The sequence below is a fragment of the Mugil cephalus genome, chromosome 11, assembly GCF_022458985.1.
Source record: "Mugil cephalus isolate CIBA_MC_2020 chromosome 11, CIBA_Mcephalus_1.1, whole genome shotgun sequence".
Lineage (NCBI taxonomy): Eukaryota > Metazoa > Chordata > Actinopteri > Mugiliformes > Mugilidae > Mugil > Mugil cephalus.
In genome coordinates, this window is record NC_061780.1 from 13,694,600 (window position 1) to 13,712,646 (window position 18,047).

At 41.4% G+C, this 18,047-nt stretch overlaps 1 protein-coding gene across 3 annotated transcripts in view; it reads right to left on the reverse strand.

The window, feature by feature from the left end:
- The window catches only part of LOC125016724 (focal adhesion kinase 1-like), a 56,870-nt gene extending 46,867 nt beyond the window's left edge, over positions 1-10,003 (reverse strand). The window contains exons 1-2 of one of the 3 annotated variants that reach the window (XM_047599387.1): positions 9,728-10,003; positions 881-907 (exon numbers count right to left, since the gene is read on the reverse strand). Coding sequence is in view for 1 of the 3 variants with exons in the window: in XM_047599382.1 (XP_047455338.1) it covers positions 881-907; positions 7,568-7,604 (64 nt within the window). In the remaining 2 variants the exon portion in view is untranslated. Of the gene's footprint in view, positions 1-880; positions 908-7,567; positions 7,986-9,727 lie in introns of those variants that run through there. The other 2 variants (XM_047599382.1, XM_047599388.1) reach the window with 2 other exon arrangements.
- Between the last annotated feature and the right edge of the window lie 8,044 nt (positions 10,004-18,047).

Genomic DNA, 18,047 nt, shown 5'->3' on the forward strand with positions numbered 1-18,047 from the left:
GGTACCCTCCACCCGGGTCTTTCCAGTGACGTGCAGTATAAAAGACAGACGACATCTAGCTGGACCAGCGCTACTAAAACACTCGGAACAGAATTAATAGCATATCTAAACGCGTTATATTCAGTGTGAGTTGTCACGATCACTGCTACGCTCATTTGACAGTGATCATAAAACACAGCGAAGGAGCTGCACCGCGCGTTAATATTTAACTGACATTGTTTCCAAATGAAAGCTCCCGAACAAGGATGTCTCATTTTCTCAAATGCCCGCTGCTTCAACTCTTCTCTGAGGATGAACAAATGGGAGACTTGACAGGATGGGTCAGTGCTGCGCTTCTGCCGTCTCCAACCAAAATGTTACTCTCATTATAAGTTACGAGTTAACCTCAGAGTTGACATCAACTCCAAGTTAAGTTCCCTGTGTAGGAATGTCAGGTCCTCCGCTCCAGATATACAGCAGCCTGCTCGGAGACATACCGTAGGATCAACAGTTACCTAGCAACCGCTGAGGAGAGAGACTGGAGCCAGGGGCCCTACCATGTCTTAGCTATACCTCTCAAATTATTCAGCTCTACCTCGATGCGCTCCACGACACAGAACACAAGCCCAAGTCTCTAAGTGTGAGAGAACACGAAGATCTTTTGAAAAATAAAACAGAGCGTTGGCTCTTATGAATGAATGCACGTCAAAAAGTTTCAATAAGAAAGCTAGAATCAGTGAGTGTGCAAAGGAAACTTTCATAATGCAAGTTTACGACAAGAATTCTAGATAGATAGATAGATAGATAGATAGATAGATAGATAGATAGATAGATAGATAGATAGATAGATAGATAGATAGATAGATTTAAATTCCTAAAAATAAATAACATCAGTACTCACCGGCGTAGTACGATATTCTGGAAATATCTGAAACAGACAACAACAATTTCAGTTTGATCCATCTGTGAATTTAACGTACCGACTTACACCGTTAATAATTCAGGGGCACTGCATGTCATCTATTAAGTCATGGCGTACTACAGCATAGTGCATTATGCAGGACGCAGTACTTAGCCATGCAATTCAGCTTCGCAAAAGTAGTCACTGTGAAACTGTTCCCCAGAGACAGAAGGATGTTTTGTTCCAGTTCTTCAACACCTAACCAAATTTAGTCCACTTCCACAAGCACTTCACAAGCACTGATGCGTTGTCTCGAACGCTTGCTAGACATATGACAGACATTTTTTTTATGTATGGAAGAGAAGTAGAAGCAGAGACAAATAGTAGTGGGTTGAAAAGAGAGACAGTGAGGAGCTAAATTAGTAAGAAATGCTTCTTACCAATTAACACATCATCAAAGAGGACTTGGACCACTTGGAAAGACCAAACGTTCAATATAAATCATTGACTGACAAGCGTCAATTTCTAATCACTCTGAGCACATACATCCACTGGTTCAACATGTTTGTCAGCATCGACCAGCCGGCGAGTTGTGCAGCATCTTAAATGAATCGGGAGGATTTGATATGCGCTGCGTTCGAGACAGCTGGAGCAGGGCGAGAATCATGACTTGGCAGAATGTGTCTGCTCCGTCACGCTGTCATAACTTCACCCTCTGGACTCAAATCTGTCTCACGACCTCCGCCACTTTCTGCTCGACGCGCCGCCTCCGCCGTCCTTTTGCTCGCTCTTGTCTTTTCTACATTCTCAAGCAAACAGGAGACACCCAAATGAGCAATGCGATGATGGAAATGTACAATACTCTGTAGACAAGCTGACATCTGTTACTAAGCAACAGCCACGAAGCAGGACTGCGGTGCTAATAAGGACGACAAGGCTTTGTCTTATAATGCATGTGGGACAGAAGCTGCATCCGGAGTTTGTACAGTTTACTGTGCACTATGAGGAGGTCTATACTGTACCTCAAAGTATGTTGTTGTTACTGATATCAATTTTGTTGTGAAATGAATATGATTTTTAACATGTGGTTCAGGAAACTACATTACAAAGACAAAAAAAAAGCTGTGATACTGAAAGAAAATGGTCTTCCATTCATTTTAATCTGCATATCCGTGTTTATGTCGCAGTGGCAACAAGCTACGCAAGGAATACCAGCTGTTGTTTACACAAAACCACAAACACCTACTTTTTCTAGACCAAAAATTCACAGGAGAATTGATAAGGGAATCTATATGGAATTGGATCGATAAGCAGAATTGATATCGGTATCAATAAAATCGTATCAATTCCCATCCACAGCTGGCACCGCTCAACCTCTCACTGCATCTCGAAGCCCAGCCGCCTTACGAAGGAACCTCATTTCAGCCGCTTGTATCTACACTCATGTTCTTTCTACTTAAAATTCATGACCATAGGTGAGGGGTGGAACACAGATCTCACCGGTGAAAGCCTTTCCTTACATCTTAAACTCCCTCTTCAACCCGACGCTTCAATATTGCGACCACGCTGCTGCAGCTGCTACATCAAACCACATGTCCACCCCATCACTCACATCTACCATCACTGGAAAACAAACCCCACAATATACTCCCAAAGTGGAAAAAACAATGCACAGTATAGTGGTTTCAAACCTAGAGGTGCTAGATCTTATTACAGGAACTTTACATTAGACAAACCGACCCAGTGCCGACAGTCACGACCCAACGATGTCAACAGAACCACGTCATCTGAAAAAAGCAGAGATGAGATTCTGAGGTTGTCATGGAGGACGTGCTCCTCCACCGTAAGCCTACCCTTCTCCATGATCACCATAAACAGGAGCTTTGTCATTATTAAGTTCAGCTCTGCCATAAACTTTAACCATATCTCTTTAGCGTCAAAATATTTCCTCCCAATTCTGTTTTAATGGCGACTGACTAGCATTAACGTTGCCAAAAAAGAAAAAGAAGACGACTGTTGTTTCTTCTTCTTCTTCTGTCTTAGTGGTAGTTGGCTAGAGACAAAGCTGCCACAATTGAAGAAGAAGAACCGTTCACTGAAGATGTTTCCCAAGGTGGTAGTGGTAGATCCTTATTCAACTTGATGAGAAAAGCCTTTATAAATCTCCCAGAGAGCAGAATTTAAGATGTTTTTAATTGTGAGACAACAGAATTAGTCTTGAGCTACTTAAACCAGAATCATCAATCATTCCCATCTTCGATTCTACTGGTTTCTCCCCCATACGTTGTAAACACAAAAACATCTGGCCGGAGTAAGGACTGTGCGATGCGTGGTGATATACTACAGGATAATTAACTGTGTAGGTTATGAAGTTACAACAAGTTCTGTCTCAAACCTGATACTCGGTTTTGATTCACCACTTCTCAGTGTGAGTTCTGCCACTTCACATAATTTCCTCTAATCACATAATCCAATTTGTTTCTGGCAGACTTGTGTCCAAAAACATTGGCTACAAGTAGCAACAAAAGCGACACAACACCAACCCCTAGCATAATTTCCTCGCTCTCTCCCTCCCGCGTTCTGAGTCTGACATTCACCAGTGATAAATGCAGCATTAAGACACTTAGTCATTTTGATCCAGGACTGGCAGCACATTCCACCCAGAGCGCCAATGGATTAAGCACGAATTGAAATGGTGTTAAATATATATTCGAGTATAATGATGTACCCTGAAAACAGCCCGTATATTTGTCTTCTGTGTCTACCTTAAACATTCACCGGCTTTCAAATAATTCAAGTAACAGAAAAACATCACTATGGCATCACTATGAACGACCAAACCGGAACGTTTTAAAACGACATAATGACCCATAACTAAAAACAATACTGACAGATCTGCCACTGGAGCCAACAGGAGATATTTTCACTTGTTTAAACGCTGCTCAGAGCTTCTCCCTCCTACTCCATCGCATCCCCTCCCCTCGCAGCCTCTTTCTTTCGCTCTCCCACTCAAACTCCTGCCTCTGGCTGAAAAACCACACAGGCTACGACAGTTGACACCACGCTGAGGGCATTGCACAACTCCGTTCTCGTCAAGAAAACACAACAACAACAACAGCCTTTTGCCACTCCTCTGCACTGATCTGCGCTGCCAGATTAGAGTACAGCACAACCGACAGCAACATCAGCAAAGTCGACCCAGCAGCAGCAGCAGCTACGGCTTCAGCTGGGCGGCCGTCACTTAAGTATCGGCCATAAAAATGTTAGTGGGGCTCCGGGACTGCTGCAGAGGAAGTAAGGTGAAGCATGGGGGGGGGGGCAGTTTTCACATCTGTATTTATTATGTTTTCATATTAGACCAAAAAAAAAGCTGATGCTATAAAAGGATAACTCATATGTCGTCCGCTGAAACATCTTACTCTGAGGAGCTCAATTTGTTGAGTAACGCGCGTCGATATAAATGCCTGAACTTAGTTCACCATTACACACTTCAGTGCACCCACATCAATTGAGAGAGTTCATGAGGACACAGCCAAGCAGCCCCATTATCACTCACCGTGGTCAGTTATTCTCCTCTGAACAACAAACACGCTGAGCCACAGTCGATCCACAGTTTCAAGCACTTGGTTCGCTCACATTTTTACGCAGGTCGTTTATTTCACGTCTACATTTCTACTCTGAAAACTTGAGAATATTACAGGTCACAAACCAGCTCCCAGCTTCCTGCCTGTTCCCACATTCTCCGACGCGTTGGCTCAAATACATGTTGATGTTTCAGGTTTGCCTCACTGCTTCGCGAAGCTTTTATGCGACCAATTCATTTGCAAGTCAAATTCATTTGAAGAGTAAACGTTCTGACCTTCTCTTCGCTGAGTGGTTTCACATGGCAGGAGTGAAGCAGAACCTCCATTTCATTCACTCCTACTTTCACAATTCCTCTCTGAATTCATAGATTTGCTGTTGCATCTTTTACACAGCCAGGCCGTTTTTTTTTTTTTTTTTTACAGGTTGTTTTATGGATCTACCTCCACCCAAGTTAAAGTTCAGGCATTCATAAATTCATGACTCCAAACCAGCGTCTCCCTGGAGTGCCACAGAAGCTTCATGTCTCTGAACACTGTCAGAAACGGAGAAAAAAAAAAGAGTTTTTTTTATATTTTTCTGTATGTTTCTATATGAATTCCTCTGGCTCGGTATACTTAAAGTACCGTTCAGCCTTAACGGGGAAAAAGAGACAGTGGAATAATAGTTACCCTCGAGGTGCACGGCATTTTGCATCAACACGCTTACACCTCTAATAGAAGTAGAAACGTGCTGTTTGTATATATACATACTATAAATATGTGTTTCAGGAGTCCACTACTCAACCAGCTGCTTTATAGCCACTTTTAGACGCATTTCTCCAGAAGAAACTAAAGTAAACGACCGGCTGTCTTAGACATTATGACAGTAATAATGTTCCTCAGCTTCTACTGCATATTTCTGCCATAATATTTTCTAAAATCCTCAGTGTGAATTCACATTACTGTCATTCAACATGATGAATGTCAACTCAACAGCCTGATCTGATTTTTCCACTCTCAAACAGATGTTGTGCTCTATATGGATTAGCCAAACAGGTGTTCCAATTACGGAAACATTGATTTTTTTTTTTTTCAGCCTAAAGGTGTTGTCGGATACAGGCAAGTGTCAAATACGCCACATAAACAGACTCAGGAGATACAGACTATAAACCCATAAACCTCGTTTTTACAATCACAGCGCTTGACATGAACGGATGGCCACATGGAATAACTTAAGCAAAACAACAAGCTGCGGATGCAAATAAGGGCGGCCTGATGGTGACGCGCAACTCCTACTTTCACTGGTCTTTCCTGACAGCCTGCTGCTGTATTGTCCCAAAATATGACATGACACCACTCCAACAAACCAACTGTGTCTGTGCTCTCTGGGTTCTTGGGCCAGACAGTGAACAGCAGTAAATCTGCTCATGATGTTATTTTGTGCATACTATACGTAATTCGACAACTTGTTTTGGGAAGGTTTCACGGATGTTTTCTATCCATTTGTGATAGTGAGCAGTGAAGACGATGACACAAGCGATGAGGTATCTGAGCTATACTTATCAGTGCGGTAGCAGAAGACATGGCCTGGGGCACAGGATGGGTGTTGGGAGGTATAACTGTGCTGGAATTCAATACAGCGCAATAAAGCAACCACATTTAAGGCAAGACATGAGAAGACACAGCTTAACTAAGACGCTGTATCCTTCATAGATGACTAAAAGGGTGTGTGTGTGTGTGTTTAATATACTGCTGTTGCAGACGTACAATGCCACGGAAAGCCTGAGGATCATCTGTATTCAGCAGCAAAGACATAACAAAACTGCCAACTCACATGTGTCGGCATACATTAATCAGGCATAACATTATGACCACCTTCCTAATATTGTGTAGGTCTCCCTTGTGCCTCTAAAGCAGTAGTGAATCATCAGACATGGGTCTTCTGAAGGTGTCCTGTGGTGTCTGGTAACACGATGTTGTTAGTGGGGGCCTTTGGGTCCTATGGGTTGAAGGGAGGGGCCTCTGTGGATCAGGCTTGTTCCAGTGCATCCCACAGATACTTGATCAGTTTAGGATCTAGGGAATTTGGAGGCCAGGTCAACACCTTGTTTTTCATGTTTTTTGAGTTGCTCCTGAACAGTTTTCATGTGTGTGTCTGCGTCAGGCTGCATCCTTCTGGGGATGTCTGCTGGCATCATGGAGCGTCATTGCTACGGGGGGAGGGTGGGGTGCCTGGTCTAGTCTAGGTAGGTGGTACATGTCTAAGTAACGTCCACACCAATAAAGAAAATTCAGAGAACACCGGATCGTCACAAGACGCTCAATAATATTCACGTCTCCTTTCGGTGGTCATAATGGTGTGGCTGGTGGGTGTCTATGTATAGCCGGCAGGAAGAAGTCAGCAAGAAAACAGACTTTTAATAGCTCTTGTTCAGCTGCTCATTCGTACAGAAATACGTTGATTTAACTACTTGTTGCGCAGGTGTTTAACAGACATGGCTGTCCACACAAGATTCAGTTTGGTTCCTCAGTGCAGTAAACAACCAAAAGATCAGATAAGAGCAACGCAAAACAGTTAAACATTCAGACCCTGGTTGCCTGCATGAATGCATGCAGCTACTTACTACTTATTGTCGTATGCGTCTGAGCCATGACTAATGACAACATCAAGCGCTTCACACTTGTAATTCATATTGAGGTAGGTTAGTATTTAAACCTGTACAACAGAAAAGAAAAAGTACAATTCGTAAAAGCAGCACACAGTCACATTATGTTTCATGGAAGCAAGCACAGTGACGAAGAGATGGGAAAAAAAATAAATAAACTGAGGGCATGTGCTACAAACAAACACATTCGTGTCATTTAATTCATCAAATCTGATCTCAGAAGTAGCCGACCAGGTTTATCAAAGAAAAACGGAGCCAGCTGACATCGTATGTGTCTTTATTTGTGCTCCATTTCTCTACCCGTCTGTGAGGTTTACACATGCAACTGCTTGCACGGCGGTGAGTAGCGCAAATTCCTTTCCAGCCCCGAGCCTGCCAGACCCTCTCTACCTGCCTCGCTCAGAGCTCCCAAACACCAGTCCAATCACAGCCATCAGTGTGGCTGCACACGTACATACCTCCATTGGTGCAGCCCAGGAAATCCCAGAACTGCATGTTGGCAGTCGGTACGCAGAGGAACGGACCTCTGCTCAGTCAAAAAAATGCCAGTATATGCTCCTCTCGTGTCTCTCCACTTCCTAGTTGTTGTACTGAATGCTGTCACTTATAGGAAGCGGAAAACACCCGCCCCCTGATTGTTTCGGACTGACACACCTGGGGGCTGAGTTTCATTTCAAAACACTTGCTTCCTTCACCTAAGCTCTCGATTCCTTAAGTCTTCCCACTACTTCCCTCCTCACTGCAGTACCTTGGTCCCCTCATCTTTATCTCCCCTTCAACTAAAAAAACAAAAAAAAAAGAAAAGAAATGACAGGGCTAAAGATCAATCCAACATCCTCAGTGTAGCTTTCATCATCCCAGCCTCTTTATATTCGTGGAAGCAGCCAAGAAGAACACAGGAAAACAAAGCTGCGGCAAATTCTTTTAGAAATATTGTGTAAAAAGACTGCTGTGAATGATTTCTCGGTGGCTTAGAATACAACAATTTAACATTTAAATGAAGCATTTTCACACAGAACGAGCAGAAATGTTTCACAGTTTTTATAGGGCCGACCGACGTGTGCACAGCACCAGTAGCCATGAACCGCTGTGTTGACTGGACGTGCAAACCTAGCAAACATTAACTACTGTTTCTATAACATCTACGCTAAAGGCTGCTTGTGTTCAGGTGCTGGAAAGGAAGTGATTTAATGAAAGTGTCTCTTGATAACTCGCTTACCACAAAATTAAGTCATATCCCTTTTATTTAAGGACCAGACCGGAATTTTCTTGTGTAGCAAAACTAATTCTTATTTAGAGTTCATTGGGTGGGCGGGCCTCCTTATTATAAAACACTATATATATCTATGTAGAATTCAAGTGTATGAGCATTTGCAGGATGTTGTTTGTGGCGCTATGAAAATTAAATTAAACACAAGCCCACTGACTAAAATAGTGTTGTCAAAATAACAGAATAACGTGTCAGCACAATATAAGACAAACAAAAGCCTCTTGCTAATTATGCAATTTCCTCACCGTGTGACAAATAAAGGTTTTATATTCTATTCTATTATGAACAACTGCTGAATACCACAACCTTCGTGTAGGTAAGATTTTATGCACGACTGTCAGTCTCACCAGTGAACCTAATGAACTGGCTTACAAGAGCCAGTTAGTTGAATATTTGTTTATTTTTTTGTCCGTGATCGTGATCAAAAATGTGCAAATGCACTCGGGCATACAGACCATCCAATCTGGCTGCAGGGAAAACATGCACATGGATGTGATCGGGAGTAACAGTGGCATTAAGGAAAGGAAACAAGCTGGTAAAAACTACTAAAAAAAAAAATTTTTTAAATCTGTTGGGAGACGTGACAGGGCAGTTTCTCTATACTCCAAAGCCTCTCAGAAATGCTGACAAACCATAATCACAGTGCAGCTGGCCACGGATAAGTGCATGATCTTTAATTCTGACATCTTTAAATTCAAGTTGATCCCCCGTCGTGCATACTAAATGAATGATTTGCTACGCTGAAACGAGGCCTTGTTCACATATTAACGAAAAATAATAATAATCATCATATCAGCGATAAGTGTGCAGCATTGTTTGGTTGACAAGGCTGCGAGTGAGCATCCAGAAACACTTGAGACGCTCGGGTCAAATAGGAACTGCCCCCTTTTTTTTTTTCTTTTTTTGTCTCAAACCCCCGCAACAACAATGAGTCGTTCCTCGGGTCTGAGCAGCTAAAACAAAACACAGATGTTTTGTGCCACAACGCCGCCGCTCCGCATGACAGAAAGCCTCCTTGATTTGGACCTTTGCACCCACCGGGGGAGCGGAGAGGGGTGGATTCGGCCACTGCACCACTGTCTCTCTGTGAGGAATACAAATGACTTCACGGTGTCAGAAATGACCAGGCTTTTATATACCAAGATACTCTAAACAACCCGATACCACCTCCTCAAAACGCACCCACGCGCATATCACCGGCGTTAACCCTATTGTCTATGTGTCTGTGCATGTGTGTGTATGTGTGTGTGTGTACGTGTGTGTTCACCCCCCCTTTAATGCTAAGCTAACTCGGCTAACGGAGGGCTATTCCCACTCAGTCCGCTCCCCAACAGGGATCAACACTCACCCGCTTCAGCCCCTGGAGCCCGGCCGCGCCTACTCTCCGTAGCCGGCCACCTTGACCAGCCAGCCGGTAGGAGTGAATTTTAAATGTAAACCCAGTCCAGTGATAGCAGAGCCGGCTCGGCAGCTGTGTCTCGCTGCGCTCTGGGTCCGTCTCCCCTGTGCGTTTTGTCCACACAACAGCGCCGTGCCCGGTAGTCGGTGTCCACTGAAGCTAGCTGTTAGCACCGATGCTGCTGCTGCTGCTGCTGCTGCTGGAGGATCTTTTCCAACATGGCTGCAGCTGGCAGGGCTCTGACAGCAGGAGAGAAAGGGAGAGGGGGGGGGGGCCCTTCAGCAGCGAGGGTCCCAACCTGTTTTTTTTTTTTTTTTCAGTAACAACAGATTTTTAGTCAATGCCACACCCCTCCCCCTATTTCTCTTACCATGAATTAATGAACAGTAGTGATGGAAAAGCTACCCTTACACACATGCAGCATGTGAGCACACTGGTGTGTTGAGTGATGAATTCATGAGACACCGGACACAGTTGTAAGAAAACTGCTTTCATCACCATATTTAGTGCTGGTATAGCAACTTATGGCTGTCACAGTTAGGTGCCATGCATGCATTTAATATGCTCAAATATTTTCTGAGCATGTGCATATGCTCCATATGCTCAAATATCCATATCAAATATCCATATCCAACATATCCATATGCTCAAATCCACAAGAAATAGGAATATTTTTTGTGGATTTGAGCATATGCAAATCTTGTACATGTTTGCTTATTTATTTATATTTTACACACACACTATCATCTATCTATCTGTTATAAGAAATACACTATATCTATATAGATATAGTGTATAGCGTATGACACTGATTTTCAGGAGCGTTTTTTATTATTATTTTTAAATGTGCAGTTTACCTGCTGTGACCAAGCAATTTCCCTCGTGGATCAATATAATCTACATTTAAGTCTACGTCTAAAAGTTTTTGATGTTAAGCCCTTAACAATAATAACAAAACTTAAATTAAAAGTAATGCACGTAATCACATTATAATGTGGTAAAATAAGCTAAGATGTGCCTTTTATTGGTTTTTATTTCATTCAAAAATGCCGAAGCAGCACAAGAAATCAACATTAAGAATTAAAAGGGGGAATTGTCTGTTAGGAGGTCGGCTGTTTCAGAGCTGGGTTGCTTCTCAGTGTGAAACTAAATCCGGCACACTATTTATTTCCTACAATATTATCTGTTTCTTCTTTAGTGATGGATACAAAGTGTTCAATACTCCCTGGTTGTAGGCAATGAAACTGTTTTCCATTTTATCTGTAATCCATGCAGTGGCAGAGCAGCCATCAAATTCAACCTGTAGGGCAAATTGTAAATGTTAATCAATTTAAGTGGAAGGTCTTTTAGATTATATGTTTTTATGGCGCAGCCTCATGCAGCAAAGCACAATGAAATTACAGCTCTGAGAAGGAACGTGTGAGAACCCCTAGCTATATCTCATGATTAAATGAAATCTTAAGAGATTTAATCCATACATAATTCATTATAGAATTGTAGTGTAAGCCAAACAAAAGAGGCTTTGAAATAAAGATGCACGCAGAACACACAAACACAATTATTGTGACTTTGAAGCTGGGTGCCTTTATGCTGCCTTCCATCTGTGTATCTCCACTGTTTCGCAGTCAAAGCCCAAAACAATCCATCCACTGACGGGCCTACACACACGCAGTCCCACCTACACATGCACTAGGTTCACGCATGCAGCTAATATCCATACAAAGACAAATTCATGCAGAACCACACTCGGTTAAAAGATTTTCATGCATTCAGAAGAGAGCGCCAACTGATGGTGTGAGGGAGGGGCGACACTTACATTAGGCACACTGAAAGGTCGGCTTTCATTGATTTTAATAAGTTCCTGGATTAGATTAAAATTGAATAAGGCTGTAACTAATTGTGGGCAACACTAAAAAGGGTACACACAGATGGATAAGTCTCAATAACCTTTGCCTTTCAACATTACCCCTACCTCAGCCTACCATCAATATCAAGACGGCTCATGTCCTGTTACAGCAAACACGCAAACATCCTCATCCATAGGTTCATTGAGGAGTCAAACTTCCTGATTATAACCAAGAGAGCAGCTGGAAGAACAAGTACTACAAGTACTCCATTATCTTTGTCAACAACTCAACCTCGACATTCTTCTTTATTTTTTTTTCTTTATTTTTTTTTGCCTGCATTTGTCTACATACAGCACGTCTTTATTAATTGTGTTAAAACTTTCCTTGACTCTTGGTTCTCTCCTCTGGTTCATCATGTTAACGTATCTCTAAAGTTGCCAGGTTTAATTTACACGGACCAGGTCTCTAATGACTTCGGTCTCCATCTATTTGTTTGCATATACTGTTATAGTTCATGTAAGATGAAGTTTCACTTCCTTGGTCCGCAAGTATCGTAAACTCTTGTGGTGGCAATAGTGGAAGATCTTCATAAGCTTGTTAAATATTGAGAACTTTTTAGTGCTGTTTAGCTATTATGTTCATATTTTAGATAAATAAACATTTGCTTTCTTAAGAAATCTAACATTGCCAAGTTTATTGGTCACCCTCTATATGATTCTCATATTAAAGCCCGTATAGGATATATACAGAATATATCCCCTTTTTTCTTTTCCTCCAAAAAAGGATTTAAATATGACTAAAGCTTAGGATTATTTTTATTGTCTATTGTGACCATATTGTGTAAGGTTTGCACTAATTCATTACATCGCAAGTGTATTTTTCAGAAAAATGTGTATCTTTTTACATTTCCCTATGTATTTCTCTCTGTTGAAATCAGGTTCACTCAGGATGGATACTACTGAGTTATGTTAACGTTTTCTCTAGCACCACCGTGAGGTGAATGTTGATGAATATTAAATGTTATTTGCATCTTATACCCAAGGTACTTTACGGTGTTCAGTCAGACATTGACTTAGTACCACCCTTTCATTCATCATATCAGATATCAACATTTACTTACATGATTTAACCCGAATGTACTACAAGTATCCACAGTACCAGATGATACGCATATCCTCTGACGTTTTCCATGTTTCCACCATGAGGTAAACCCGCTGGTTATCTAATTATGTGTTTAAAGAAGATTTGAAATGGTTTACTCTCAACTTTGGTTCACATGCCCATGGTTTCATCAACTATGTTTATGTAAAAACTGTAATAAATAGCTATGAAAAGAGAAACAATTCACCCACGTCACACAGTTTGTATATTTATTATTAGACAGAATGCAGTCAGCTCTGATGAAAAGCAGACAGATCAACAGTAGTGAGAGTAGGACAAGGGTAGAGGTAGGTGTAGTCTGTAGCAGGTGTCTGGATCTGGTGGTACTCTCCATGGTCCACATGTGTCTCAACTGGTGCCACTCGCTGCTCTGTAGATGTTTGTGCAGCTTCTTAAATTCAGATACAGAAACTCATCAGTCCATTTAGCCTTGAACAGAACTGTTTTAAAGCCAAACAATGTTTCTTAATCTTGCACTCTTGAAAAAAAATGTATTTGACCGACTACATTTCGTTTGCTTTGTGTGTCTTTTGGTGAAATGTGCAATTTATCCATTAGATCCCCAGAAATACTGTCTTACTTTCAACACCGTGTCGGACCTTCCTCCTGTCTCTCTTTCTCTTTTTTCCCTGTAAAAAAAAAATAGCTATATTAAACTTAACCTTAATCTTTTGATACCAGCTTATAAACACAAGGCTGTTTCCAGTAACCTTGTTTGATCTTCTAGTGTAATGATTTAACTATGACTGAGTTGAACATGAGCAGAGGCTGCATACGTAATTGTCCTTGCATGACCAGGTGGGGTACTCTAAGATGTGGATCAGCTTCTCCCTTTCAGCTTCTTCGTAGTATTTGGTCTTCTCCTCTGGCAATAGTGATTTCCACTGTGGACAGAAGACAACACACTGTCAGGACACACTCTTAAACACAACTGTCTGTTATGAAAACAAAAGAACATTCCCAAACTATGGTTAAGTTCAGATAAATGTGGTTTGTGTACAACTAAGAGTTCACTAAACAAACCTTTTGTCCCAGGACTCTGTTCAGTTCCCCACTGTTGCTGATGTTCAGTTGAGCCGCTACGTGAGGCCTCTGCTCCTTGCGATAGAGCATGAAGGCATTTAGCGGCTTCTTCACGTAGGGAACACCTTCATCCTGGTCACTCCTCTTTCTTTTTCTATGACGAAAACAGAAAACAAAAAACACAATGAAGTAAGCAGAAAAACAGCACTACCCTTGTCTGTGCGGTGCTGCTCATTAAAGAGTTTAAAGTTTAAAGTCTGATTAAAGTTCACTTACAGTGACACCACAGGGGGTGCACCAGAGTCTGAAGATGGAAAATCAGACTGTGTCACTTGTCCTTGGTACTTGATGGAAGCACAGTGCACAACATTCACTCCAGGAAAAGCCACCGGCTGAGAACGGCAGTCGGCGCTCTCTATTTCCATTGGCTGAAGTTGGCTACTGTTTGGCTTCCCAAGGACAAGGACGGGAGCAGATGAAGGTTCAGAGTCCGGAGAACGGGGTGGAGATGGTGGTGGAGAATACCAGGATGCTAGATCAGCCAGAGACGGGAGAGTGGTCATCAACTCTCTCAGTTCTGTCTCAAATTCTGTCTGCTCAGACGTGGTACTGTAATAAACAAAAGAAAGAAAAAGACATAGCATCATATTTTTACTGGCAGAGAAATATATTTTTGTTAAAAGTGGAAGAGCTAACTTACTCTGGCACCACTGAAGGTGCAGCATAGTCTGCAGGGGTCACACCAGCTTGTATGGGACCAAGCGGTTCTCGGTCGGCAATGAGGGAAGACTGCTCAGCATTCAGTCCTGGAGCAGTCTCCAGCTGAAGGGGGTCCTCTGAGCTGCACGGAGCTGCTCCAAGAGGGACAGAGCGAGCGTTTTTGCCGCTCAAAGGATTCAGCAAATGAGGCTGGGAGGCCTCTGGGACGTCTTGCCCAGCAACAAAAGGAGAAGAACATGGAAACACAGGTGGAGGGTAGATGATTGTGTCTTCTGACATGTCCTCAGCCATCGACTGAATAGTGGCGACCACCTCTTCCCATGTCATCTCCTTTGTAGTTTGATCAAAAACTGCTTGGAGATCCATCTCTTTTGCAGATTTTGTTTGCTGTTTATCTACAGTTAATAAAAAACAACTGAATTACAAACATCAGCAGAACTAAACAGACATAGGCTACGTTTGAAGCGTTTAGGTTACTTTATTACACAGCGGTGTGGATAAACCAAGACTGACTTTAGCAAAGCTCAAGATATTTTACGTTCAGCTATTTTCTGCTGTGGAAAACAAGTTGAATTTAACAGACTTTGTGTGGGGGTGATTTACAGTTAGTTATAACTACATTAGAAATATCAAGAAGACTAAATACACACATGCAGTTAAAATGTTTTTCTTAGTTTACTGCTGAGGGGCATGTAAAATCAAGGAAGCTTCAGTATCCTATATATCATATATAAATAAGGATATTTCATTATCTTCCACTATCTGTCTTCACTACATTTCCAAGGGAAATACATGTATCTCACTCTGTTTATCTGATAGCACTAAATGCAATGTTTTGCTTGTTTAACATCTTCAAGATTGAGCAACATCAGGACCTCAGCATGCAACCAGTTAAGCAAAGACGTTCAGTACTTACAGCGTCAGGTAGCTAGCAACGTTTTGAGTTTTTCTTTCGTAGAAGGCTTTTCAGTGCGTTCACGGCGAAGTGATCCGGAGAAAATGGAGAACTTGACGGAACTTTACCAGAGTCTAGAACTTTAATGGTGATGATGTGAAGGTTCTATGGAATGTTGTTCTGTGATGTCATATGATGTCACTGCAAGTTTGTTTTAGGTCAGTCTGGTGTTACTATTTACCAATTAAACTTACTTATACTTTCTGACATTAACTTGTACTCATGTTGAACATCACAAACCGTAAACACTTTCATTGCAACAATTTATTGTCAAACTGATGTGCATGATACAAATCACACTCAGAGGGATTTGTTAAGCAATATAACTTTACTGTCACTTAAATTCAACTTCATTACATGAAAAACAAAAATGTATAAGTCCAAAATCAAACAAAATTATATGTAAAGCAGAATGGCCCACATGCCTTGCTTATGCAAAAACTTCAAACTGTCCAAGTGCAAGCTAAAGTGTTGCAGGTCCCAAGTGGTAAGACAGGCACACCAGCCAAGAATTAAGTGGCCTGAGCATTCAAAATCCTGTCTGCAGCACTAAACTTTTTTTAATAAACTCAAATGTGTCTGTATGTGGATACATATAAAGTGATATGAGCACAGCCTGTTGGGGTGATAACTGGTAATAATATGAGGCTGGAACTGATTGCATTACCCAAACTGGCAGGGCTTGAACTCCACACTAAGTCCAACAGTGCACTGGTCCGTCAGCCTGTGATGATGATAATCCCAGAGTACAGTACTGGCCAAGACTGCTAAGGATAAATAAACAAAGATGTTTTCAAAAAGGACACACCAATTTAGGATGCCAGTCCCGCCTGAAGATGGGTCAGATCTGGTCACAAACTTAAAGTCTGTGTTAGAAATGGCAAGCTGGGTCAAACCACAGTCTTGATTACCTTCACTTTCCTTCGACCAGAGGCAAAAACGGACACATTTACCATCATTCTCAAAGGGATTGAAGATTGGCTGCAGCAAATTAATAGTTATTATTCCCTCGTTATATATATTTTGATCCTTGGCAAAAAGACAGCAAAAAAATCAACACTGCATCACAAGCTTTAATGTATCTTGTTCTTGCTGATTAAAAAAAAGAGAAATTAAGTTTAGGTTTGTAATCAGCTGTATGCAGTAAAACTGTTCTTTTTGGTAGTTTTATGTTGGCAGTTGTAAAGATCTTTCTGCTTCCATCATGTTGTTTGAAGGAGCCTTGAAAAAACAACAACAACAACAACAAAAACACCTCATAAAATTCCATCAGTGTTTAGTTTCGTCAGATTTGAACGTAGAAAGTCTGCTGTAATTTAGTTTCACTCAAGGATTAATATTTGGTCTTGAATTTGTGCTTTCAGACAAATCAAAAACTGTTAAATTACTCAAACCAAAGGTTCTCAAATTGGGGTCGGACCCCTCGGGCTCCCAGGGTCCACAAAATAATTTGTGAATTTGAAAATAATTTGTAATAAATTCCTAAAATTCTGCTGTTTTATTAAAAAGGTGCATAATTACAGATGGGGACCACTGCAACAATAATAATAACTGCTCCCTCCTACATTAGCTTTGGGTCAATAAAAAGTCTGTTATGACTGTGACACCAGCGAAATTCATCACGCATCACTCTCCTGTATCTGTCGCTTTACTCATGTGGCACTTGCCGCACAGCTCCTGCGCTGTTTAGGATTTCTTGCCCCAAATCAGCTGAACTGAGAAAATATGACGAGTTTGGATTTATTGACAACAGCGAGGCAAGACCAAAATATGTTGTGTGCCTTCAGGCGGTAGCAAATGAAGCCCTGAAGCCAGCCAAGCTAAAACAACATCTCATTACGAAGAACCCAGAGTGTAAGGACAAAACTAAAGATTTTTATTCCTTATTAAACATTGGGAAAAATGTTGTTGTTCAGTTTTCTGCCAATAATCTCAATAATAAAATTATGTTAAAGTTGGAGCACTTAAGTGTGCTGTGAAATAGTTTTGAAATGAACTGATTCATTTTGACTGTGGCAGTTTTTATACTGTTCATATTCCGAAAGCTTCAAGATCTATAACTTGAAAATGATAAATGTTGTGAAGACAAAATGTCATTTGAATATAATTACTACATTACTAAACTGAAATGACGTTTGTTTCTGTGAAACCGGTCTTTTAGGTTAGTATTTAGTTTGAAAAGTTTGAAATAAATAATGCCTATGGCATCTGGAATCACAAATGTTACTAAACATATGTTCAATTGGCGTGAGGAGTATGAGGGGGTCCTTGAAAGTTCTCTCCCTTTTAAGGAGTCCTTGTCTCCAAATAGAAGAAACCCTGACTTAAACACCATCAGATGAAAAAACAAAAAAAAACAAGGAGACTGGTGGAAATGTTCTGTGAAATCAGGGTCAGGAGTGGGTTGGTGCATGGTGCACTTTGACCTAGCTGTGTGGAAAAGGATAATAACACTGTACCTGACATGTGTCAGAAGAGAAGATTATATGTTTGTGTGAATTGAGCGCTGCTGCCCAGGAGAACAGAGGAGGTTACACAGTGTCCCAACATTAAAAAAAAAAAA